General features: G+C 28.8%; 1 protein-coding gene across 3 annotated transcripts in view; it reads right to left on the bottom strand.

The window, feature by feature from the left end:
• Positions 1–2,812: 2,812 nt before the first annotated feature.
• Positions 2,813–27,040, bottom strand: part of LOC124498361 (uncharacterized) — a 41,248-nt gene continuing 17,020 nt past the window's right edge. The window contains exons 4-8 of one of the 3 annotated variants that reach the window (XM_075729114.1): positions 20,100–21,495; positions 17,495–18,558; positions 4,130–4,963; positions 3,410–3,712; positions 2,813–3,328 (exon numbers count right to left, since the gene is read on the bottom strand). In XM_075729114.1, coding sequence (XP_075585229.1) covers positions 2,874–3,328; positions 3,410–3,712; positions 4,130–4,963; positions 17,495–18,558; positions 20,100–21,495 — 4,052 coding nt within the window. In that variant the 3' untranslated portion in view covers positions 2,813–2,873. Of the gene's footprint in view, positions 3,329–3,409; positions 4,964–17,494; positions 18,559–20,099; positions 21,496–21,703; positions 21,758–27,040 lie in introns of those variants that run through there. The other 2 variants (XM_075729115.1, XM_075729113.1) reach the window with 2 other exon arrangements.

Raw genomic sequence — 27,040 nt, 5'->3', positions numbered from 1 at the left:
ATTTAGTAGTATGGTGTTTGGTTTTTTTTTTTGATTGATTTTCAAAAAAAAAAAAAAAATATTGTTCATAACACATACACACACAATGATGATGATAATTATTTGTATTATTGATTGATTTGAATCATGTTAATAAATCTTCTTTTTTGTTTATCTCTTTCGTTTTTTTTTTTTGTTCATTTAAAAGGTAAAAATAAATTTTATCAAAATCAATAATCGACAACAGATGGCGATATCGATTTTAATATCAGATGGTTTTAAATTCTAACCAAAAGATGGCGTAACAAATTCTAATATTTTCAAAAAAAAAATTCATTAATTCATTCAGTTCAAGTATTTGGAACCAAACGAAAAAAAAAGAAGAAATTATGATATTTAGATTATCGATTTCGATGACGATGATGATGATGATGATGATGTAAATTATTAATAATATTATTTTACACTTAATGAAGAAACCCACACACAGAGAGAGAAAGAGAGAGAGAGAGAGAGAAGCAGAAAAATAGAATAAATTACACATTGATATTCAAGTCAAACACACACACACAACGAGAGAATATCATATTACTATCACTAGGGATCGAAAAAAAAAGAATCTAATGAACTAAATAGAAACAAAAATTTGTCGATAAATGTTATCTATTTTCACAGGGGGTAAACATACATGTTTCTTGAGTAGGATCAGCAATCTTAGCAATTTTCATTAATATAAACCCCTGGCCTAGCCAAAAAAAAATGAAAATGAAAATGAAAAGTTTCATCGATTTCAGAAAGGAGATATTTGACAATTTTTTTTTCTGGATATTGATACAAAGATTGAAATTTAATTTTCTTTTTTTCGTTTTCATTTTTTTCGATTTTTTTTTCGTCAAACCATCATCATTATCGATAAAGTAATTTTTCTTTTTTTTCTCTCTTCATTTCAATTACGGAAAAAAATTGATGATAATTTTATTATCGTTTGATGATGATCATCATGATGATGATGGTGAGTGTGCTATGTCATCGTTGAATTCATGAATTTTAATTCCACCTCTTTTTATATATTTTTTTCATTTTCAATTTTATTTTCCACTTGAAATTGAAATTTATTCTACAAGAATATTCTTGTTGTTATATTGCCTTGCCTTATGTGTGTGTGTGTGTTCGTGTTCGTGTGCGTGTGCGCTCGGCTATCTGTGAAAACAAATAAATTCTAATAATCATCTTTAAATGAATGATGTCAATGTCGATGTCGATGTCGATGTTGTTGTTGTTGTTGTTGTCCATCCGTAATTGTCCAAAAACGAACGACAATATTAATAATCATTAAATATAAATGTCGCCACTCATTCATTCATTCATTGCAATTATTCCGTTGATAATGATGATGATGATGTCATTGTCAAGAGATCGTTGATCTTCTCGATGTTTCTTTTTTTTTTTTTTTGGTCAGATATGACCTTCATTCAGAAATGACGTTATATAAACGAAAAAAAGTTGAAAAATCTTTAAAAAATTTTTTTTTCATTTATTCAATTTGATTTTTTTTTATAACTTTTATTGAATAAAACGCCATTTCAAATTCTCAAATTCTCTCTTCATGTGTGTGTGTATGTGTATGTGGCGATGACAGAATAACAAGAAAAAAAAAGAATCTCCTCTTTTTCTCATTGTTTAAATCAATGAAAATGAACATGGAACATGGAATGAATTTGTGGGGGTTGTAGTTGTTGTCGTTGTTGTTGTTTGTCACATCGATTGTGAATGAATGAATGGAATAGAATGGAATGATATAATTTCAAGGCAATGAACATGAAACAAAAAAAAAATTGAGATAAGAAAGTTGAATGAAAAAAGAAAAAACGAACCGAATGACAATAATTGAGTCATTAATCACCGGAATTTTGTTTTTTTTTATTCTTTTTTTTTTGGGGGGGGGTGAGCGAGGAAGCAAGGAGGACGGGGCTGTCCGCATGTATGGAGCTTGTGATGAGAGATGATGATGATGATGATGATGGTGAAACATTTAAGTAAAACGTGGAAAAAAAATTCAGTTTACACTTCATTCTTATGGCTGTTTTTTTTTTGTTTCTGTTTATAGCTCAATTTTGTCAGCTGTTTATGCATAACAATCGTCATTATATTAGTCAGCAGCATGCTCAATTTTCTCTCTGTAGCAAAAAAAAAGAAGAAATTTCATTTCTTTCTTGTTGGAATTTTCATCAATTTTTTTTTTCATTTCATTCACGCGCAGCAGTTTCTTTCTTTTCTTTTTTTTTGTCAATGTCAAATTACAATTGAAAATGAATAAATAAAATTACAAATTAAATTTCAAGAATCATTTTTCATTCATTCTGTAGTTTTGTCGACAATATTCTGGTGGTGGGTGTGACACAGCGCGCTCAAAAGAGAGAAAGGAATGGATATTAAATTTTTCATTTTATTTTCCACTTTGATTTGGCTTTGAAATTGATTTTATTTGATGAAAACAAAAAAAAATTCAATTCAAGTTTTACGTTATTTGTGGAAAGAATAATCAAAAACAGAATAACAAATTGGATACTGATACAAATTCTCTTTTCTCACTGTGTGTTGTTGTTGTTGTTGTTGTTGTCGTCAAAAAGTTTACAATCAGTCATTATTATCAAACAAATACACAAACAATTGACAATTGAACAATTGGTTATTGGTTATTTTTATATATCCAGAATTCATTCATTCAAAAAAAAAACATCAAAAACAAATTACAAGCTGTTGTTGTGTTCGATCGATTCTTTGTTTTTTGATTGTTTGCTCATAATAATAATTGGTTCATAATTATATCGGGTGTTTTTTGTTTTGTTTTGGTTTTCGTTTCTGTCTTTCAAATAAATTCTAATGTGTTATGATCAAATGATTCGAATATTCAATAAATTTTTCTTTTTCATTTTGTTTTGTTCATTTTCATTTTCATTATCTATAGTTTTTGTTATTATTATCCTTTTCATTGTTGCTGTTGTCGTTGTTTTTGGTGTTTTTATTGTTGTTGTTGTTGTTGTTGAATTATCATTGTTATTTTGTTGTTGTTGTTGTTGTTGTTGTTGCGTAATTATTCGTACACTATTATTATTATTACCTCTTGTTGTTGCTGATTGTTGATGATAATTTTGATTTTGATTATTACCACCACCACCACCACCAGTAGCAGTGGCAGCAGCAGCAGCAGCAGTAGCTAATGTTTGATCAAAATTATAGCTAAAATGTTGTGGTTGCTGTAAACGTCCAAGCATCTTTTTGAATGCATGTTTAAAATTTTCATTACAAAGTGCATAAAGAAATGGATTCAAAAAACTATTTAGATATCCTGTAGAAGAGAAAAAAAACAAGAAAGAAAGAATTTATTATGAAAGAATCTGGAATACACAACAACAACAAAAAAACATACCCAACCAAATGGTCACCTGATGAACGGTAAGACTAATACAATAGGCACAATATGCTGTTACAACATAGGTAATAATGTATGGCATCCAACAAAGAATAAATGCACCCAATATTACACCCAATTGTCTGGCTGCTTTTTTCTCTTGTCGTAAACGTGAACTTTCTTCACGTTTCAATTCATTACGATGTTTTTGTGCAGCTGTTATTGTTGATGATTGCTGCCGTTGTCGTTGTCGTTGTCGTTGTTTTTGATTATTTTTGTTTTTACATTTACAATGATCATCAGTATCCGAAACAGGTACGACTGTGCTCAATCCATCATCAGCATTATTAGCGTTTACAAAAATCTGATCAGCATCATCATCATCATCATCATCATCATTTTCATTACAGGTAGTTTCAATTGAATCTATTTGATCATTATTATTACCATTTTGCTTCTGTTCCTGGTTACGTAATGATTTAAAACGAAATGATTTCATTCGAAATGAATCATAGAATGAATTATTATTCGTTAATCTTTTACATCTGCTACTGCTTTGATGATCATTTTTTCTATGACGACCATAAGATACCATTCTTAAACCATTATGAATTAATGATGATGATGATGATGATGATGATTTATTTTCATTGTTTTTCTTTAGTTTTTTCTTATTATTATTATTTAGATTTTTAATTAATAAAAATCTTGATTTTGTCAATGATAAATTATTATTACCACTTAATGAATAATTTGTTGATGAACCATATGATGTTTGTTCATATTCTATGGGTAATTCTTCAGAAATTTTATTCGCAATCAATATTGTTGATGGTTTTTGTTGTGATTCTATTAATGATAATGATGATGATGTAGATGTAGATGTTGTAGCCGATAATAATTTGTTATTCTGATTAATTTCAACACAAGATGATGATGACAGTAAATTTGGTGATGTTTTTGCTTGTTCATTTTTCTGTTCATCATATTCATCATTAATTATTGATTTTTTTACCAATTTTTGTTGTTCATTGAAAAAAATATTGGATTTTTTTCTACGATGATTTTTTACGGATAATTTATCCATATGAACATTAGTGGAATGATGAAAATGTTTATCATTTGTTTTGAATTGATTCTGTTCACTATTATTGTTGTTTTGTTGTTCAATACGTTTTTTGTCATTTAAACTACTACTACTTTTACTACTACTACTACTACTACCATCATCATCATCATCATCATCATATCGATCTGTTTTTGTTTTTATTGTTGGCATTGTCGACGATGAATTGATTGTAGCCATTGACATTGTTGTTGTATTTAATGTTGCGGTTGATACAATAAATGATTTGGCTACATTTTCCATTGATTTTGGCTTAAGGCTTACTGATGGTATTGTTGTCGTTGTTGTTGTTGTTTTGGCTACCGCTGCGGAAACTGTTTCCGATGATTTAATCGATACACAATCTTTAAACATTTCACGATTATTTCTGTTGTTGTTGTTGATTTTTATTGTTTTGCCTGTTGTTGTTGTCGTTGTCGTCGTGGTTGTAGTTGAATTGGTTACGGCTACAATTTTTTTTTTTGCGAAAAGAAAATAGGAAAAAAATTAAAATAAAGTCAGAAATTTTGTAAAATGAAAATCTTTTCGTGTGGCCTTGATTATTTTGATATAGATTTTCTATCCAATTCAATACAGCAAGTAATGAAAAATTATCGAATCTAATCTGTTGTAACAGGCAACAACAACAACAACAACAACAACTAAAAAAAAAATCAATCGAAATTTGACTTGGAAAAAAAATCGATTTTTCACTCATTTCGATTATCGATATTTTGAAGAAAATTTTTTTTTTTTTTTTTTTTACTGTGACCGGGTAAATGAAAACTGACATGATGACAATGACACTATGTAAATCTCTCTTTTTTTTGTCACCATATTATTAATTATGATGATTGAAAAAATGGATTTTTTTTTCTATTCTCGAATCTCCAATCATTGATTATCATCATTCATTGATCGATTGATTTTCTAGTCATATTGATTTTTCAACACATTTTCAGAACACAGAAACGTTTCAAATGAAATCAAAAAAAAAATCAATCGAATTGAGAATAGCCAAAAAAAAACTGGAATACGTGAATATTACATTTGAAGGATAAAAGACAGAGAAACGAAACGAAACAAAAATCACACAGAATTTGGATTTCCCATTGGAATATCTCTTATCCAAAAAAAAAAAAAAAAATTATATTCATGAATTCATCTTCATCAGTGTTCTGCAGAAATAAAAAAAAATAGTAGAAATGAAATACAAAAATCTCTATCTCATAAAAGAATATTCCAAGAATCCAATGGAAAATTCTTTCAAAAAAATTTCATTCAGTTTTCATTTCTATGGTCATTTATTTGCGCCAGTTTTTTTTCTCTGGTTTTCTTTTGACTTTTAAATTTGTTTTTTTTCCTCACTTTTTATCGCCACAATAATAATGTGATGATGATGATTTTTTTTGCATTTCAAAATTTGACGATTAATCTTGTTGATTTTCACTGTAGTGTGTGCAAGAGTGTGTGGGCGTATTGCTTGTTGAAACACGTTCACTTTTTTCTCATTGGTTGTTTTTTTTTTGCTTTGAATTTTATTGATTTATTGATTTTCATTCGTTTTTTTTTCTCATGCTGTTGTCGTTGTCGTTTATCCATCATCCATTTAATCATCAGATCATGAGCGAGAGAGAGAGAGTGAGTGAGTGAGTGAAAATTCAAACTTTTTTCCACTTCAATAAACCCAAAAGCATACGGCTTTTGAGCCTATAGTAACAAACAAACCAATGAAATTGAAGCTGAATAAGACAGAAAAAAAAATTGAAAAGAAAACACACACACACACACTGTAACAAAATGTATTCATGGCCAACATCAGAAGAAATAAACTCAACACACACACACACATGATGAACAATGGATGCCTGAAATTTATTGAAGAAAAAAAAACCAAAACCCAAAAAAAACGAAAATTCCAGTTTTCTTTGAATTCATTTTTTTCTCTCATTTCTCCATGTTCCAAATTATCATTATTCTTCACTGTCTCTGTGTGTGTGTGTGTGTGTGTGAAGATAATTATTCTAACGATAAACGGATGATAATGATGTTGATGATTTGCCATTTCCATCCACACACACACACACACCATACACACACAGTTTTCATATTTGTCATCATTAATTTTTTTTTCTACAAAATAAAAAAAAGGTTCATTGCTGTTGCAGTCATCAACATCAATATATGATATATATTAATGATGAAATCATTTCCATTATGAATTGTTCAATGAGTGAAAAAAAAACAAAAATTATTGGAAACAATTTACCGTAGACCGAAAACAAATGGTGCAATTAAATGTGTGTGTGTGTTTGAAAACAAAACAGAAATGAAAAATGAAGAATAAAAGCAATATTTTACAGATGTTATAATCAACATAAAGATTTTCATCAATATTTTGATCCATTGGATGTTCATCGCAAAGAGATCTAAAAGTGGTCGATAATAAAAAATTTTTCTTTCTCTCTCTTTTGACTGCCATTCAATCGATCATTCACTCAAGTTTCAGAATAATTTGTAGCGTGGTGTTGGTAATTTTTGCAAAAACATGTAATGAAAAAAAAAATGACAGAAAACTAATCGATATTACAATGCAACGAACAGAATGGAATCTGAAAAAAAAATCAGAAAAGATTTAAAGAATTTCACGACAATCTCAATAATTGTGATGATAATGACAGTTATACACGCACGCAAACATTGAAAATGACGACACATTTATTCAGCCACTTTTGTTCTATCTATTTATTCTGTTTTTTTTTTATATTGCTTTTTGGTATGCCAAACATTTCACTCACTCACTCTCTATCTATCTATCTATCTATCACTGTTTGAATTCTTTTCATTTAAGAATATTCAATGAATAAAAAAAAACGTTAAAACAACAACAAACATAATGTTTTGTTTGCTAGTTACACACATTACTTGAGAATCGAGTTGTACTCTATGTGCATTCCACGGAAATCTTTTTTTTTCTCCTACTTTATTCTTTCATCTTGTGATTGTTGGCTTCTTTTCCCTCTCTTTCTCTGTCGCACTTGATTCTTGTGATTATAAGGTCGAAATGTAGAATCGAACACAGTGATACACACAAAGAACAAGATCAAAAAAAAAACTAATAAATATCAATGAATACAAATGAAAAGAATGAACGATTACTATCGATGAATGATGATAATGAGATATTTCAGTGTAATGTAAGTGACAAATTTTCATCATTTTGACTTTCCATTCCATTGTAATGATGGTTATTATTTTTTTTCATCAATCGATTTTTATTGATTTTTTTTTGTTTTGTTTTACTAATGTACAGAAACAAAAAAAATGTAAGTTTTTATATTGCTTCTTGATGAAAATATTATGAAACAGGTGTTTTTGTTGTTGAACATGTCACCATAGATTGATTAGGAGAGAAAGTGAGAAAGAAAAAAAAAGATGAAAATCTTTTCACAACAAAAACAAAAGACGTTAGCAATAAAAATGAACTCGAAAAAAAACACTAAGCACAATATTTTTTTCCGACCAGCTAAACCAATCTTGCGGATATTTTGATCCAATAAAATTCAAATTAAATGCCAAATATCAACGTTATACGGTTCATTTGAGAATGAATCAGTTATTGTTTTTGTTTTTGTCGATACGATCATCCCAATATATTTAATTTACCAACAGTAATGTTATTGGCTGTTCATTGGTTAATAATGTAGATATTCAAATTTGATATCTGGAAAGAGAAAAAAATTCTGTTTTTTTTTCTACCATTCCATGAAAACACACACACACACACACACACACACACAATCGTAGTTCATTGAATCAATCCTTTATTTTCCAATTTTGTTGTTGTTGTTTGTTATTTTGCATTGCAAATATATATATATATATATATATATATATAAATGTTTGTTGCATGAATGTTTTTGACAGTAAAGCCAACATTTCAGGCGTTGAAAGAATTCACCTGAAATGTTGGCTTTATCTCAATGCATTTTATTTTTGTTTTTTCTGCCTGTTTGTTTTTTTTGTTTCAATTGAAGATTGAAATTAAATTGAATAAAACAAAATTGAATAAATTTCAATTTCACAGGAAAAATTGTTTTCTGATCTCATGTTGTGTGTGTGTTTTTTTTTCATTTGACATTTTGATTTTCAAGTTTTTTTTCAAAAAAAAAAAAAAAAAATTCAATTGCAAAAAGAAACTGAATTTTTTTTTTGTTTTCTTCAACAAAATTGATCAAAATGCACACACACACACACACACACACTTTATTAACTGGAAAAATTTTAAAAATTCAATTCCAATCAAGACATTGCAGCAAACAACAACAAAAAGAGTGAGAAAAAAAAATTGATTTTCATCATGAATATTACACTAGCAAACTAGCACACACACACACACACACAAAAATCAGCATCTAGAATTAATGAATTTTTTTTCCAGTGCACTCAAACAAATCTAGCAATTATCCTTCTTCTTCCTAAAAAATCGACTACATCATTACACAATTTTATTGTAAAAATGCAGTGAAAAATGAAGTTTGATCTTTTTTTTTTATTTTTACTCACAAAACACTTAAAAAACACAATTTTTCATCATCATCATTAACAACAACAACAACAGCAGCAGCAGCATATAACCAATTTGAATACAAAAAAAAAATACTGTCCACACAGCACATTTATACAAATTGTCTACAACAACAACAACAACAACATCCACACATTGAATAGTTCACATGTATAATTAATTCAGAAATTCATCCATATGAATTAAACATTGTGTTGTCGCTGTTATTGTTGTTGTTGATCTCGATAATTTGTTTCTATTATTTTCATTGTATTTGATAGTTTTACAAAAAAAGTTAAATCACTCTGAGTGCATGTGTGTGTGTGTGTGTGTGTGTGTAAATGGGTATGTTTATCTTTGTGAAACGAGAAAATTACGAAAGAATTTTACGAAAATGATTATTTATTGTTATATAAACGAATCTGATTTGAATTTATTTCATTTATTCTATGAGAATTTGGGGGAGGGTGATGCAGTGAAAAAAAAAGTGAATTTTTAGAGAGAAAAGAAAAAAATCAAACTCTTTCACTATCTCTTGTGCGTATCTTTTCATACATTATTCTGAAGAAAAACACACACACACACACACACACACGCTAATTTGAATGTTTTTTTTATTCATTCATTTTCATCTAAATAGTAATTTCAAGCATATAAAAATAGAATTTGAACAAAAAAAAAGAGAAAATGATGATGAAAATTTACAATGGATGAAAGTAAATTATTTTGTGTAAATAAATGAATATATATACAAAAATTGTGAATCAACAACAACAACAACAGAAAGTGAAAAATTAAAAGCTCATTACATCATTAGTGATTTGCGTTTCTGTACTGTGCTGTGGTATCTATTTTTAGTTTTTTTTCTATTCGCATCAAATTGATCAATCTGAACTTTGTGACCTTTTTTCCAGATTCACAATATTAATGATGAAATCATTGCAAATCAACGAATGCATGTCGCCACAACCTGTCTGTTGGTTTATGGAGATATTGGGACACCTGATTTACTGCAGTACATATATCGGGTCTTGTCCAATTCGCAATGTATAATAACGACCCAATGAGATTACGAATCGGGAAATTTGTTGATTTATCATTTGAATCCACCAATAATGAATTAAGAAGGGGACATTTAACATATTTTGCTTCATTAACTTGGTATTGTACACTCAAACTTTCAATATATTTTGATTGAGACAAGTGAAATCCATCATTACTTTTGATAATTTCGATACCCAGATACTTCTGAACAGGACCAAGATTTTTGATTTTTATCGCACCACTAATCCTCTTTCCGAAACTTTCAATTTTTAACAACGGTCCAAAACAGAGAATGTCGTCCACATAACAAGCAATGATAAGCGAGTTTTCGATATTTGGACCACCATCAGAAAACACACAAATGTTTCCATCTAATTGAACCAATCCAATACGGTTCAAATGATCAACAAGCGTGTTGAACCATACCCTTGGAGCTTGTCGTAAACCATACATGCTTTTATTAAGCTTAAATATGAAGCCATCTGTTTTTAGAGGATCAGGAACAGTAATGAATACATCTTGATCTAGTTTACCATGTAAGAAGGCTGTTTTCACATCAAAGTGTATGGCGTGCCAATTAAACCGATGAGCCAACACAAACAGGGATCGAATAGTTGTCTTGTCCACAACTGGTGAAAACGTATCATTAATATCGACATCTTCTTGCTTAAACCCCCGAACCACTAATCGAGCTTTAAATTTTTCTATTTTTCCGTTGACATCTCTTTTTATGGCAAAAACCCATTTAGAATCGATTGTTGGTTGATTATTATTGGGCACAGAAGATAATACATTAAATTCATGAAATGATTTGATTTCGTCGTTGATTGCTGCTAACCATTGATTTTTATGTGGCGAATTCATTGCATCTTTGAAATTTTTGGGAATAGGAATTGAATCATTTATGGACGATGAAAATAAATCTGATGACGACGATAAAGCAGATGACAAAGATGACGATGATGCTGCAACTCCAAGTCTATCGGGAATTTTCACAGAACGATCAGGCTTACGCCATGCGATAGGCAAATCATTGTTTTCAATTGTAGCTTCACTGTCATTTATTGAATTAGAAAAAGATAAATCATCATTGGAGATAGAAGAATCATCAGATTGTCGATTGACTAAAGATGCATGATTTGACATTCCATCTGTATGGTTTGACGTTTCATCTATAGAAGAATTAAAATCGTGATGAATTAAATTAATGTTAAAATCAGATGTTTGAGTGTCAATAATGGGTATTTCAGAAATGACGTAATCACTCAATTCATAGTTATCATCATCATCGAATTCTTGTTTGGAATGATAATCTAATTGTTGAATAAAATTTGAAAAAATAGATGATGTTTCATAATTCGGATCTTGAATTGAATAAATTTCATCAGTAAATTTTATATTTCGAGATGATGTGATCTTATTCGTTTTCGGGTCATAAACAATGAATTTTGAATGATCTAAGCCAATAAACATAACCGGTGATGCTCGAGGAACGAGTTTATCGTCGAAATGATTTAGTTTGATGAAAACTTTCGATCCAAACATATGAAACTTATTAAAATCAATTTTTGAATTAAAAACTATTTCGAATGGTATTTGATTATTATTGGCCGATGGTAATCGATTCTGGATTTCATTTGCATAATTTAAGGCATATGGCCACAGCTTTTTTGGTAAGTTGATATGATTTAGAAGACATCGTGCCATATTGAGCAAGGATCTATTCTTGCGTTCGACAAGTCCATTCGATTGAGGTGTATAGGCAGTGGTTGTTACGTGAATAATTCCTTTGGAACGAAAATAATTATTAACAATTTCATTAACGAACTCACCGCCATTATCAGTAACCAAGCGTTTGACACAAAAATTGGTATTTCTTTCAATAAATTCGATAAAGTATTTGATGTATGAGTGAATTGATACAGCTGATTTGTCTTTTAAGAAGAAAACTTGAGAAAATCGTGAACATTGATCAATAATTACCAGCATGTATTTTTGATTATGAATCGAAGATGGAAACGGTCCACATAGATCCGCATATAGAACTTCCATTGGCAATTTTGAATGATGATGTTGTGATTTGTCAAAATTTGGCTTGCACATTTTATTTGCCGTACATACGTCACACTCATAGGGCTTTGACTGAACAAAAGAATATTTTTGGCTCAAAATTTTTAACTTGTTAAAATCTGCATGACCAAGAATGTTGTGCCAATTTTTAGATGAAGATTGAACAGGGCATGCACTGAAGAACCGACCATGTGTTTGCTTCTCGATCAACCAGACTAAATCATTATCCTTAGTAATTTTCAATCCAGTTTTGGTGAACAGTACAGAAAACCCGCTTCTTGATAGTCTCGTAACCGAAATAACATTTTGTCCTTGTGGAACATAATAGGCTTCAATTTCAAGAACACCCGTATCAGTGGTAATGTCAATAGAGCCATATTCATCGCATGTAATTCGGTCATTAGGGTTGAACTGAGAAATGTATATTCTGTTGATTTTCCAGATTTTCTTGAATAGTTTACGATTGCAACAAAAATGATGGTCAGCTCCACTGTCAAATAGCCAACTATTACGATCATGATTTTGAGAAAAAGAATTGACAAATATTGAAGCCCCAGACGCATTTTTAAACTTATCTGAATTATCTGATTGAACTTCAGCTGATGAGGATGATGATGAATCTTGGTTTTGAGTGAGAGCCCGAAGGCGTCGAAAGCAATTTTTAAACGTATGATTATTCCTTTTGCAATATGAGCAAAACAATCTGTTGTATCTAGAAGCTGCCATTACGTTTAAATTGTTGTCAATATCGGAAGCAGAAGAAGATTGATTATTTTTAATTGATCTAACTTCAGAGATCATTTTCCCAAAAATATTTGCCATATTTATAGTCGCATCTGGGTTTAACTCAAGATCAGTTATGAAAAAAAAAACAAAAAAAAAATTCAATTTCAATTGTCTGAACGTAAAAATGATCATCCATCTGGATTTTAAGACAAAAAAAAAAAGGCTGAAGCCAGAGAAACTCTGGTGCTGATAAAAATAAATTATATTTTATTCATCATTAAAATCATCACACATCAGCTCTCATATTTATATATGTGAGCCATTGCATTTCTCTATTTTAACATGGAATTCATTCATTTGGATTGATGATGATGATGATGATGACCAAAGAAAAAAGAAAATGACTAAAATCATTAGATTCAAGTGGAGAGGACATTGTTTTGTTTTTTTTTCTGAAAAAAAAATTTCATTCCATTTTGATGGTTCATTAATTCACTTCATACTTTTATCATCATCATCATCATCATCATCATCGTCATTGAAATGAATGGAATGCAATGCATTCTTGAACATTGGAATCATCATCCGCTTTTCTTTCTTTTTTTTTTGGTCTGATTTGGAATTATTCTTGCACAAAAAAAAAATTTTTTTAAGTGAACAAAAAATTTTTTTTTCAAATCAAAATACAATTGGAAAATTGAAAATTCTTTCTTTCTTTCATTTTTTTTCTGTTCTCTTTCATTCACCACTGTTCAATGTAACAAAAATGGTCATCCACATATCGATCATCATTGTATCGATGTGTGTATGATTGTTTAGCAATGCGTTGCGAACATTTTTCTATTGTCTCCCATTTCTTTTTTCTTTTCATTTGTTTTGTGAATTCACTGGAGATTGTGAAAGATACAGAGATATACAAAGACAGAATAGAATAACAATCACAATGAGACATTATTACCATTTCATTTCGTATTTCATGTATACATGGAATTTGGTTTTTTTTTGGGGGGGGGAGAGGGAGTTAGGAATCTTTTAAGAATAATTTTCGTTTCTCTCCGGTTTCATTTATATATATTACATATAATACAGATTCATTGGCTCAGTAGTAGTAGTAATAATAATAAGTGATTTTTCGTGTTATTGAACGAAAAAAAAAAAAATTTTTTTTTTCTCTCGAATTTTCATCAATCTAATAGACTAGTTTTATTCATTGTATATATTTTTTCATGTGTGTGTGTTTGTGTGATAATAAATACAAATTTTCAACAGTACAATTGTACAATGGACATTTTATATATTTATTTATCTTTAGTAAATTTGTATTTCCAGATAAGAATCTGAAATAGGAATAAAAATTGTTTCATTCACTCTCTCTCTCTCTCTCTCTCTAATTCTCCCCTTCTCTTTTGTTATTCTTGATAGATTCCATTACATCCATATAGTGATACTGGACAGAATATAAGAAGAATCAAAAGAAGAAGAAAAAAAAATTAAGAGAACTATTAACAAAAATGAGAATGAAGCAAAAAAAAAAAAATCAGAACCATTCATTTCATCTCAATTAATCAAGTAATGGCGTGTCTTTCTTGATTACTTGAATGAATGTGTAGTGATTGAGAGAGAGAGAGAGAGATGGATAAATGAATAAAAAAACAGATCACTTTTATTGATCTATGTATTTTAGTTTTGTTGAGAATTTGTCGCATGGTCCATTTACCTCATCTTTATTTTTTTTTTTTTGCTTTTTTCTTACTGCAAACATTGGAGAATACCGATACAATGCTAATAGAGGTCAATCATCAATCTATAGTTTGCATTTGTTTACTTGACGTTGCCATAGACAAATAGACATTATAATTGTAATTATAATAAACGAGAAAAAAAATCATCATTGAATCAAAAAAAAAACACTGATGAAGATGAGAAAATGGAACAAAAAAAAATAGGGACTGAGAATAAGAGGTCAAAATTATTAGTGAAACGAATTCGAGAATCTTATTACTTTAGTGCCATTTTTTCATCTTGATACTTCGACAAATAAAACAAAACAAAACGAACAAAAAAAAACTCGACTTTAGTGAACATTTAGCCAGTCATCAAAGTCAAAAAAAAAAAAAAAACAGAAGCTCAAGATTATTATCATTGTAAGTTTGTAATTTTGTTTATTGTAAATAGTAATTTTAACTAAAAAAAAAACGTGAAAACAAAGAAGAGCACGTACTATGTGAATGCGTGTGCGTGTGTGTGTGTGTAATCTTATTCATTCATACATTTAATTCTCTCTCTCTCTCTCTGCGTGTGTGTACGTGATAATCATTTGATAATTTAATTTTTTTTTTCTTCTTTTTTTTCGTTAATCATCATTGCAATAATGCTCCAAGACGATGATTTTGATTGTCTTTGAATATTTTTTTTTTTTTTTTGCTGTCGAGAGATCAATGGACTTAATTGTGTGTATGTTGTGTGTGTGTGGGTGTGTGTGTATGTGAAATGAATACATCGAATGTTTTTCCATCTATCTCACTAGACAAATATTATTGTCCTGCTGTTTGATATTGAATTTAAGGGACGGGAAGCATTTTTTTTTCTTCTTCTTCTTTGGTTTTTGTCTTTTCTCTGATTAGAATTTAATGAATTTCATTGAAATTTTACATGCTGTGTTTGTGTATGCATGTGTGAGTGAATAGCAATGATAATTTTCAATCTTTAATTCCATCTTATCAGTCATTGTCCTTTTAAGATTTTGAAATTTTTTTTTTTTTTTTGATGAGTTTTTTTTATGTTGAAAATTTTTTCTTCATTAATTTTCTCATTGTAATTATCATGTATTAAAAAAATCTGCAGATTTTAGTCTAGGAAACTTTTATTCTGGAATTTTCTATTCAATGTTCTTCAGGGAATCGATTTGTTTTTTTTTTTTTTTTTTTGATACAGAAAAATTGGATACTGCTGCTGTTGCTGTGTTCTGTGTACGAATACCGGTGCCGATTTGGAAAAAAAAACAGACACACAACCATCACAATGAAAAAAAAATCAAATGGAAACCAGTGAGTAGAAAAAAATGAATGAATGAATGAATAAAGTCGGGTAAAGAAAATTCTGTTTCCAAAAAATGCTGTGAATATCCATCAGAATTAAATTCAATAAATATGATTGCAGTGCACACACACAACAATGTTGCTGTTGATGTTTTATTTTCTTGTTTCGAATAAATCAATGAAAAAAAGTGGTCATGTGTGTGTGTGTGTGTGTGGAGAATGTTTTTTTTTTGTTGCTGTTGTTGTTGTTCTTATTTGTTTTGTCATAAATCTTGTTCCGGTTACACGCACACACAAAAAAGATGGCTGCCAATGTTGTTATTATTATTATTATAAACAATGGATTAAAAAACGATGGACATTGGCTATCGCAAATAGATCTATTGTTTGATCTATTGTTTATGATGTTAAAATTTATTTATACGACAACGACAACGACTACGACGACTACGACGACGACGACAATGATGATTTATTATTGTCCGGTTACTTGTTTGCTTGTTTGTTTGTTGGCTTTTGTGATATTTACACTATTTTCACATGTATAAATAGAATGTAGTTTTTATTTTTTATTTTTTTTTTGTTCACATTGAAAAACAAACAAAGTCAACAAAGAAATGAGAAAAAAAAATTTGATGAAGAAAAAAAAAATTAAATCAATCATCACTATCATGGTGGCTATGGCTATGGCTATGTCAACTGCTTTTTGAACAATGTTTGCTCAAAAAAAAAAAAAAAAAATAACAAAGAAAGAGAAAAAAAACAGAATTTTTTCACCGAACAATTCAAACATTTGTCAACAACAAACATTGAAATATATATATATATCGGTGTGAAATAGTAGTATTCTCTAGATTTCTCAAGAATTTCTTTGAAAAGAGAAGAAAAATCAAATATTTCAAATCGAAAGAAATGGTACAAAAATAAACCCAAGAGATGTGATGATCAAGCATTTTTTTTTTGTTTGAAATTTTCATTTTCAATAATTTAAATGTACATCATCATGTCCAGTCTGTTGACAGGGCCATTTTCAAGCCAGAATTTTATTTTATTTTTTTTTTTTTTTTGAAAAAAACGAGAACAAAAAAAATGATCCAATTCCATATTATTTGATTCCGTGAAAGAGCGAATGATATATAAAAAAAATTGAAATTTGAAATTCAAAAATCTTTTCATCTAGATTTTGCTTTTTCACATTTATAGTTGTCAAATAAAATAAAAATGAAAAAAGAAATAGGAAAATTTCAAAATCTACAGATTTTATCTTGTTGAAAAATGAAATTCAATAAAATTTGTGCAAAAAAAAAAATCGACACGAGAAAAAAAAATTCTGTGATATTCTGTGAATTGATTTTTTTTCTCATTGTTTGCTTTGGAAAAAAAACTTTCCGGAAATTCTGGCCATACATTTGTAAATGAACACACACACACACACACACACACACACACTGAACCGATAAATTATGGTTATTGATTAGAATTGCAAATTTTTTTTTCATTCAATTTTCGTATTAAAAATTTCTCATTTAAATTAGAATTAGAATCAGATTTACATTTGGAAAGTTTTCGTTGTGGTTGATGATGATCATTGTTGATGATTGTTTTTCTCTTTCGATGGTCATTTTTTGTTGTTTTCACCAAATTCAATGATTTTGTTGATGATTTATTGGACACTGGAATGGCCATCGTTGTTTCATCTGTTGATTGTTGTTGTTGTTGTTTTATGCAAATACCACAAACATCATTCACGGAATTGGAACGTTGTTTATCCATTTTTTGTTGTTGTTGTCGTTGTTGTACATCTGTGTCCAGAAAATTATTTGTCATTTGAACATTTTTTCCATTTTCAACATTTGATTTTGTCACAAAACAATTTTTTTGTATTGAATTTTTTGATGGAAAATCTATATATTCCACTTTGACATTGACATCGAAAAAATGATTTTCAGGCATCAAACAAAATGATTTTGATGTTGATAATAATGATGATGATGATGATGAATGTTGTTGTTGTTGTTGTTGTGGTGACAATGATATCGGCGATGGTGATTTTATATTCTGTCGACAATGTTGTTTTGATTGTTGTTGACATTCTACATTTACAATTTCCTGATTCTCTTGCAGTGTTGAAAATAAAATATTCTCACTAGCAACATTGCCATCAACAGCGACAACAGAAGGCTGTAAACTCATCAAAGTTAATTGATTATAATAGGCAATATTTCCATCATCATCATTACTATCACAATGGTCATTTTTCAATAATTTTCTTCTATTTTCATGTTTTGTTTGGTCATTTTCTTTTGATTTTTTTGAATCATTTGATGCCGATGAAAACATTGATAATGTTGATGTAATCGATGATGATGGTGATGAATATATTGGTGGTGGTAATGATGGTTGTGGTGAACTTAATCGTCGGCCATCATAATAATCTGACGATGATTTATTAAACTTATCACTATCTGGATTGTTACCATTATCGACATCATCATTGTAATTATCCTTCAATATTGATTGATGTTGTGGTGTTGGTAAATTTGTTTCAACATTATCAAATCGTTGACAACGTTTTGTATTTGTAGTGGTCCAAAAAATACGATGACCATTATCGTGGCTTATTGAAATAAGAAAAAAAAATGAAAATAAAAATAAAATGAAATGAGATGAAAAAAAACTGAACTTGAAATTTTAACCAGAACAAAAAAATCTCTTTTCTTTTCTGTCTCATTTTCAAATACAAAAGAAAAAAAGAATCTGATTAATTGACTTGAATGTCTAGAAAAGAGTCTCTCTATTAGTCGATGATATTTTTTTTTGTTCACTTTTTCCTTTTTCTCATGATTTATCGACTCATTCATCTTTTTTTTCTCTCTATTTGGATTTCTCCTTCTCTCTTTCTCACTCTCTCTTGAGAATGAAAATGGGCAATGATTCTGACATCGATTAAAATTCATGGTGGGTTTTTTTTCTCATTTGAACACAAGCTGAGAGAATGAGAAAGAAAAACAGCCGGTAATTTTTTTTTCGGTCTAAATTATTGTCATAATTTTTTTTTCGTTTCATTATTCATTCATTTACTCTATGGCTGTTTTTGGTTTTTTTTTGGCATGACCATCATAGAATTTTTTTTTTTTTTTAGTTTTAAAATTGCCACATATGATTCTGGTGAACACTATCATTATCATCATGATTTATGATTCATATTTTTTTCGCATCTCAATCTTTTCATCATGATTTTCACTATCATTTTTATTCATTACAGACATTGAAAAACAAAGAAAAACAAAAAATGGATCATTTTTCGGGTATATGATGATGGTATGTGGTTTGATTGGTTTCAAAAATTTTCATCGAAAAACAAAATCCATACACACACACACACATTCAGATTCTCGTATATAACAGATGATTTGGCTAGTCATTGGCTTTTTTCTCATTGATTCAGAATTGTTTTTTTATTCGCTTTTTAAACATTATTTTTGAAGAGGAAAAAAAAATCTTTGCAAAAAGTGTGATAAATCGAAAATCCGTTGCAATATTTTTTTTTTTGGCACAGAATTTGACTGCCTCTCTCTTCGTCTCTTTATCACTATATGTCGAGGTTTACATTTTACAGTCAGAAAATTCTTCAGGGAAAAAAATGGCAAAAGAGAAAAAAAAATATGAAATAGAATTGCAATCAATTTGAATGAATTCTTTTTCTATTTCTATTTATTCAAATAGACCAAAAAAAAAAAATACGAAATTGGAAACGAAAAAAAAACAACAACAACAACAACAACAGTGGATAAGAATCTTGGATTCAGATTTTTCCAGGTTCATTGTCGATTTATTATGCAGCAAACGAAACAAAAAAAAAAAATCTGAACAAATAAGGAACAAATAAAGTGAATGAAAATTTATTGAAAGAAAAAAAAAAGATTTCAACAAACAATCGATCAGGCATAATAAATCTGAATAATATTTTCTTTTCAATTGCTGTCGTTGTTTGTTTGTTTTGTTTTGTTTTCTGTCTATTTCCTGAAACAATCACACAAACGTTGCATTAATCTTGTTATTGTTGTTGTTGTTGTTGTTTTTTATGGAAATTGAAAAAATTTTAAATTCAAATTTTTCAAAAAATAAAAACAAAAACAAAACATTTTTTGTGTTTACCTTAGTTGTTCACGTTTAAGATCACGAAAAAATGCTGATGATGACGATGATTCTAATGATGGTGCGGGTGGTGATATTTCAGTTATATCATCATCATCATCATCATCATCCTCGTCATCTTTTTCTTCTTCCACTTTTTCCTCGTTATCATCCATTTTCTGTTGTTTTTGATGATTCAAATCTGGACAAAAATCTGATGATTTAGTTGATAATTTTGATGGCCTAGTTTGTAATGGTAAATTTGATAATGAATTTATCGACGATTTAGACGTAGATGATGATGATGATGATGATGATGAGCATTTTTCTATCACAGTACGGTTATTGTTATTTTCATTGTTTATTTCAATCGATGATTGTTGTACAATTAAATTTGTTTTATTTGAATTTAATTGTTTCACATTCACTACATTATCATTGCTAATTGAATGATGATCATGATCATCAAGATCAACACTAAAATTTTCAACAAATGAATGTGAATCTAGTTCTCGTCGATGTTGTCGTCGCTGTTGTTGTTCGATTGATTGTCGATTTTTTCTCGATAGTATCGATTGTAACAATCGAAAATGATTGATGAAAAAATTTATAGAAAAAAATCGTTGATTGTTTAATGATGATGATGATGATTTTGAATGATCATTGTTTACATTCGATTCACGACGTCTACCACATTGATTACAGTGATCAAAATCATCATCATCATTATTATCATCGAAATTATTTTTGCAATTTAAATCTGTTGAAAATGATGAATTATTATTATCACTACTAAATTTGTTGTTGTTGTTGTTGTTATCATTTCTCTTTTTTCTCATTGAACAACGTAAAATTTGTTGATGAAAATTTGAAATTGTTTTATTTTTCATGAAAATATTCATTCCATTACGAATATTCGGGGTTGTTGTTGTTGTTGTTGTTGTCGTGGTCGTTGTTTTGGTTTCATTTGTCGTCATCGTTGTTGTTGTTGTTGAAGATTTTATCGGTTTCTGTTGACAATAATGTTTACGCAATGATTCATGGTTACTTTCATGATAATGATTTATCGAATTCGATAAACGATTCATTGGTTTTGAATTTTTTGTTTTCATCATTATCATTGATGATGATAATGATAAATTATTTGAATTTTGTTGTAAACGATTATTATGATTATGTTTATGCTGATGATGTCGATGATGTCGATGTTGATGATGATGATTGATTGTATCGCTAAAATTTCCACGTCTTTTTATTTCACGATAAATTTTATAATATAAAATCATCATCAATGTCATTGGTACAAGAAAATTGGCAATCGATGTTGTTATTTTGAACGCAACAGAATCGGAAAATTCTGTTTCACAAACATTATTTGGATGTTTACGTACGCCATCATTGTACCAAAGATGCCAACCTATAAAAAAAAGTATTGAAAAAAATTCAATCTTACAAAACAAACAACAACCATATCGCTAAAATATTTGTTTCAAAAAAAAAAGAAAAAACAAAATTCCAAGGAAAAATCAAACATACACAAAGTGATTCAATCATCCGAAGAAATTGAAGAAAAAAAAGAAAGAAAATCTAATGTAATTTGCTCTGTTTGTGACAAACTTACTCACAAACAAGGACAAATAGACATTTAATGATCATGGACATTTCTATTTTCACTTTTTCTTTTCTCGTTTGTTTGTTTGTTTGTTTGTCCAGCAAAGAACAAAAACAAAACAAAAAAACAACATTCAATGATCACATAGAGAAAAACAAAGAGAAAAAATCAAACTCAAATAATTTAATTCATTTTCTATATGATGATGATGATGATGATGACTGTTTGTTTGATTTCAAATTTGTCAAGACGATGAAATGGAAAATTTTTTTTCTTTTTTTTGTGGAAAAAAAACGAAAAAGCTTTAAAAATATCAACAACAACAACAACAAGGAAAAAAAAACTTTAACTTTTACAATACAGAACAGCTGTTACGGCAATGTTTGTGTAGAATTGAAGAATTACAGTTATTCGGACAATAGCAACAAAATGAACGACAAAATTCTTGATTATAGTTTACATTCTATCAACTTTCAATTTTTTTTTCTCTATCTATGAAAAAAAAGTCAAACTGTTGTTGATCAATGTTGAAATTTCACATTTCATTTCATTTCAATTCATTTTTTTTTTGGTGAACAATCGGTGAAAAAGAATATTTTTTCAATCCACAAATTCACATTCACATTCCAATGAAATTGATGGAAAATCATTTGGACGCCAAAAAAAAAAAAAATAAAATTCCAAATTCAAAATGATAACAAAAAGAGAGAAAAAAAAATTATTGGCTGTCAAAATGTGAAGGAAAAAAAAATTCATCATCATCAAATGAATTGCTCGAAAATGCAGGTTTCTGTTCTGTTTTTTTTTTTTTTTTTTTTTTTTTTGAAAAAAAATTCTGATGCTGACCAATCTGAATCGTCAAAATTGTTAACATTGTCATTGTCAAAAATTCTTTGAGCAAAAATTGTTTGTTTGACAACAACATTGTGTAAACATAAAAGGCCATCAATTATACAATATGATGACAATTGTCATGTGTGTGTGTGTTTTTTTTTTTTTTTTGCTTTCCATTCTGTTTATCTGTATTCACACACTGGAATTAATTTTTTTTATTTATTTTTTTTCAGTAAAAAATCATTGTCACTGTCAATTGAAAACAAAAACAATCAGCGAACAAAAACACTTGAAAAAATGCAAACGCCCACGCACATACACACGCACACATTGGTATTGGACGAAAGTTCACACTGTAATTTGTTTGAAAAATTTTATTTTTTTTTGATCATAAAAAATTGCAAATTTCGTCTAAATAAATATTTGGAAAAAAATGCAAACAAACAAACAAACAGACAGACAAATGTCATGAGAATCAATGGATAATGATGATGATGATGGATGGTAGCAAAAATGGTGAAAAAAAAACATTGAGAAATTTTTTTTTTCATGATTGTCATTTTATTCTGTATTTGAACAAAAAAAAAAAATTTGCATTCAACAAACAAAACAGAACGAAAATGCGAAAAAAAAAGAAAATGGCCTCTGGTTATTTGTTTTGTATTGCCACTGGAATCGAATTGATGAATATATGTAAAGTAAATTCACAAATTCTGTACATATTCATTTTGCTATTTTTTTTTTGTTTTTACACCATCAATCAAACTTTACTCTATTTTTATTTTTAATCTCTGGTAATTTTTTTTCTACCTTTCTGTTTTTTTTCCGGTTTGTTTAAGACAAAACAAAGAAAATGAATGAACGAAAAAAAAATTCTGCAAGATAAAGTTTTCATAAAATAAAAAACAACGACAACAACAGGACAGAAGAATGTTGATCAGAATTGAATTGTTTTTCTGTTCTGTATGCGCCTTGTTTGCAAAAAAAAAAAAAAAATAAAAATTTGAATGCATCGTTTGAATTTTGTGCAAAAAAAATAATGAAACCAAAATCAAAAAACTTTAATATCCATTTTCATTCGAGATCTATAAAAGATCAAAAGTTTTACAGCTTGTACACACACACACAAACAGGAGACTTAAATAACCAATTTTTTTGGTTGTAGGTCAAAATCCCGAAAACAAAAACCCCGAAAACCGAAACGCCGAAACCAAATGACCGAAAAAAAATTATCCCGAAAACAAAAACCCCGAAAACAAAAACCCCGAAAAAAAATTATCCCGAAAAAAAATTATCCCGAAAACAAAAACCCCGAAAAAAAATTACCCCGAAAACAAAAACCCCGAAAACAAAAACGTAGAAAATGGCTTGTTCCCTTAAACTTTAAATGAACGGAGATTAACACTATTACTGTGAGAAATTTCATGTACCGGATTCTACGAAAAGAAGTCATTAGATCTAGTTTATTCATCATACAATCACCACAAGTTTTAAATTTTAAATTAATATCTAGATATTCATGATGATATTTTTTAATTTGTTGTCAATAATCCATAGATTAAATGAAATTTCATTTTTTGTTATTTGGGCCAAATTTTCTTCAAAATTTATCTTAAAACCGCCTTCAATCAATTTTCGAACAGATATCAAATTTGAACTGAAACCTCCATAGGCCACATCTTTCAATTTGGTTTTGGTTCAATAACAACATTACCAATTTTTCTCTGATGTAATTGTATTACCATTAGCCAATTCAAATTCAATCTGTTTATCTTCTTGATCCATAAGTAAATTTTTATCAATCGTTGTATGAGAAGTACATCCAGAATCAAGTATCCAGATATCTGATAATTTTTCAGCACATTTCAACATCAACAATTTTGCAGCTTTCTTCTTATTTTTGTTATTTGATTTTGTGAAAATGATGAGCTAGAAGAAGATTTATCATTAGATGATGTTGATGGAGAAACTTCTGTTTTATTGGAATCAATTTTTCGTTTCGTCCAACATCCTTCAACTTTATGTCCAATTTTATGGCAAAATGGGCATTTTATATTATTTTTAAACTTTTTCTTAAGATTGAGATTTGGCCTTTTCATCATATACAATGAATTCATTCATGATGGTGTTCATTGTACCATTCTGGTTCATCATAATTCGATCAGCCAATTGTTCTAATTTTGAATTTGATCGTAACATGCTCATAATAATAACGCAACGATGTTTAACAGTGTACACGATTCTGATTCAATCGATTCAAATTTGATAATAACTGTTTCTAGCCTTGTTCTCAAAGAACTACTTTTATATGAACATGTTGTAGTGAGAATCAAACGAATGCAAAATGAACAATATTTAATAATAAATAAATGTAAACAGAGAATGCGCGTTGGCTTGGCGGTACACAGATGACGTGTTGGAAAAGGGGATAAAAAGACAGCGCTCACCCCATTGGAGATCATTCTATCATTATTGTTCGTTTAGTGCACATGTTATTTTATTGTATTAAACCTAAAAGTTGATCAGAATTGAATTGTTTTTCTGTTTTACATAAATGTTAATCGTAGCTGAATAACGCTACTCTTATAAATATTACACAAACATAATTGTTAAGTAATTACATTACTACAACATCTCCCCCCCTGTTTGTCCAATATTTATAATAAAACTTTAGACTAAAACATGACGCTAAGAGATCGGTCAGTAATTTTTTAAAAGTTTTGGTCAGTTGAAAACGATCGGTAAATATATCAATTTTGGTCAGTTTTTCATGTGAATGATCAGTTAATTTAATAAATTGTCCGTTTTCAAACTTGAGGTGAAACATCCAAAATTACAAATTTCGCTCCAACACGATCTTTTTTGAGAAGGCAAATTGATGTCAATTTATCGTCAATACGATTCATTGACCGAATCAATTAGGATTCGAATTATATAATTTATATTACATTATATTATTATATTATTCATTTATATTATATTATTATCACCATTTGTTCGTTTAAAATTGGAAATTTAAATCCAAATTTCACTTATTTATCTTTGATTCTATTCAGTTTGGTCGAATAATTCTTTAAGCTTTAAAGTTTAAGGGAACAAGCCATTTTCTACGTTTTTGTTTTCGGGGTTTTTGTTTTCGGGATAATTTTTTTTCGGGATAATTTTTTTTCGGGGTTTTTGTTTTCGGGATTTTTGTTTTCGGGATAATTTTTTTTCGGGATAATTTTTTTTCGGGGTTTTTGTTTTCGGTCATTTGGTTTCGGTGTTTCGGTTTTCGGGGTTTTTGTTTTCGGGATTTTGACCTACAACCATTTTTTTCATTATTATCATCATTGATATATGACAGAAGGATAATATAATAACCGATAGAATTTTGAAATTCGATACAAATTTCAACAAAATTGAATAAATTTTCGTTATTATGTTTATGACTTTTTATTTCATTCATTCATTCTCTATAATAACTGAAGCTTTGCATACGTCATCATCATTTTTTTAAAGGCGAAAAAAATGGACTTTTTTCACATTGAAAAATTTTTTTTTTTTTTTGGCTCGTTTGAAAATGAAAAAAAAAGTTGCAAATTGTTTGACAATAAATAAATAGCCTGCCCTAGAAAAGAATATTGATATCCATCGATACCGATTTTTTACGACTTGATTGCCAATCATTATCATCAATGATTCATCAGCCAATGGTGAATGAATGGGCGAAAATTGAATTTTCGCCCATTCTGACCATTATGACACTTTTTTTTTGTTAGGCAGATTTTTCTTTCGAGATTCAATTTCTACAAATAAATTATCGTATTAGGGCCAAAACTTTTTGCTAAAACGTCAGACATTTTTTTTTTTTTTTGAGTAATCATTAGTATGATGATGATGATCATTAAGAATGGTTTTTGTTCGTATATCGATTTCAACGTTTAAATCGAATAAATCTTGATTCCAATCTTGTTAATCATGATGAATTTTTTTTTTCGGGGGAAGGGAAAAAAACTTGAAGTTATTACCGGAAACATTTTGTGCTTAATTATCGCGACAAAAAAAAATGTTATCATCATATTTCACATAGAATCTACCGATATATTAAAATTTATGTTCATGTTTTTTTTGGCGAAACAAAAAAAAACACCAATCGATAATAATTAGATAATTAATCCTCGTCGATTGATTTATACTACTAAAAAAAAGTACAACAAACGAGATACAAATCACAATTAAGCAGAAAAAAAGAGAAAAAATTACAATTCTTCTCATGTGGCTGATTACTAGTAGACTAGTAGTAGTGTACTGTGCGCATGTCATCACAAAAAAAAATTCTACGTTTCAATTCTCGAAAAAAAGCAACAAAATTTATTCAAAATCAATCATGAATCAAATTCATTTGAATCATGTAAAGAAAATTTGCTGAAAAAATTTTCTAATTGAAAAAGTATAATTTTCTTGTGAGTAAAGAAAAAAAAACACTAAAAACTAATGATCAAAATTGAAAATCAATAAATGTCGTAAAAGAGCC

This window comes from Dermatophagoides farinae, chromosome 3, assembly GCF_024713945.1.
Source record: "Dermatophagoides farinae isolate YC_2012a chromosome 3, ASM2471394v1, whole genome shotgun sequence".
Lineage (NCBI taxonomy): Eukaryota > Metazoa > Arthropoda > Arachnida > Sarcoptiformes > Pyroglyphidae > Dermatophagoides > Dermatophagoides farinae.
This window is presented reverse-complemented; position numbering and strand designations above follow the sequence as displayed.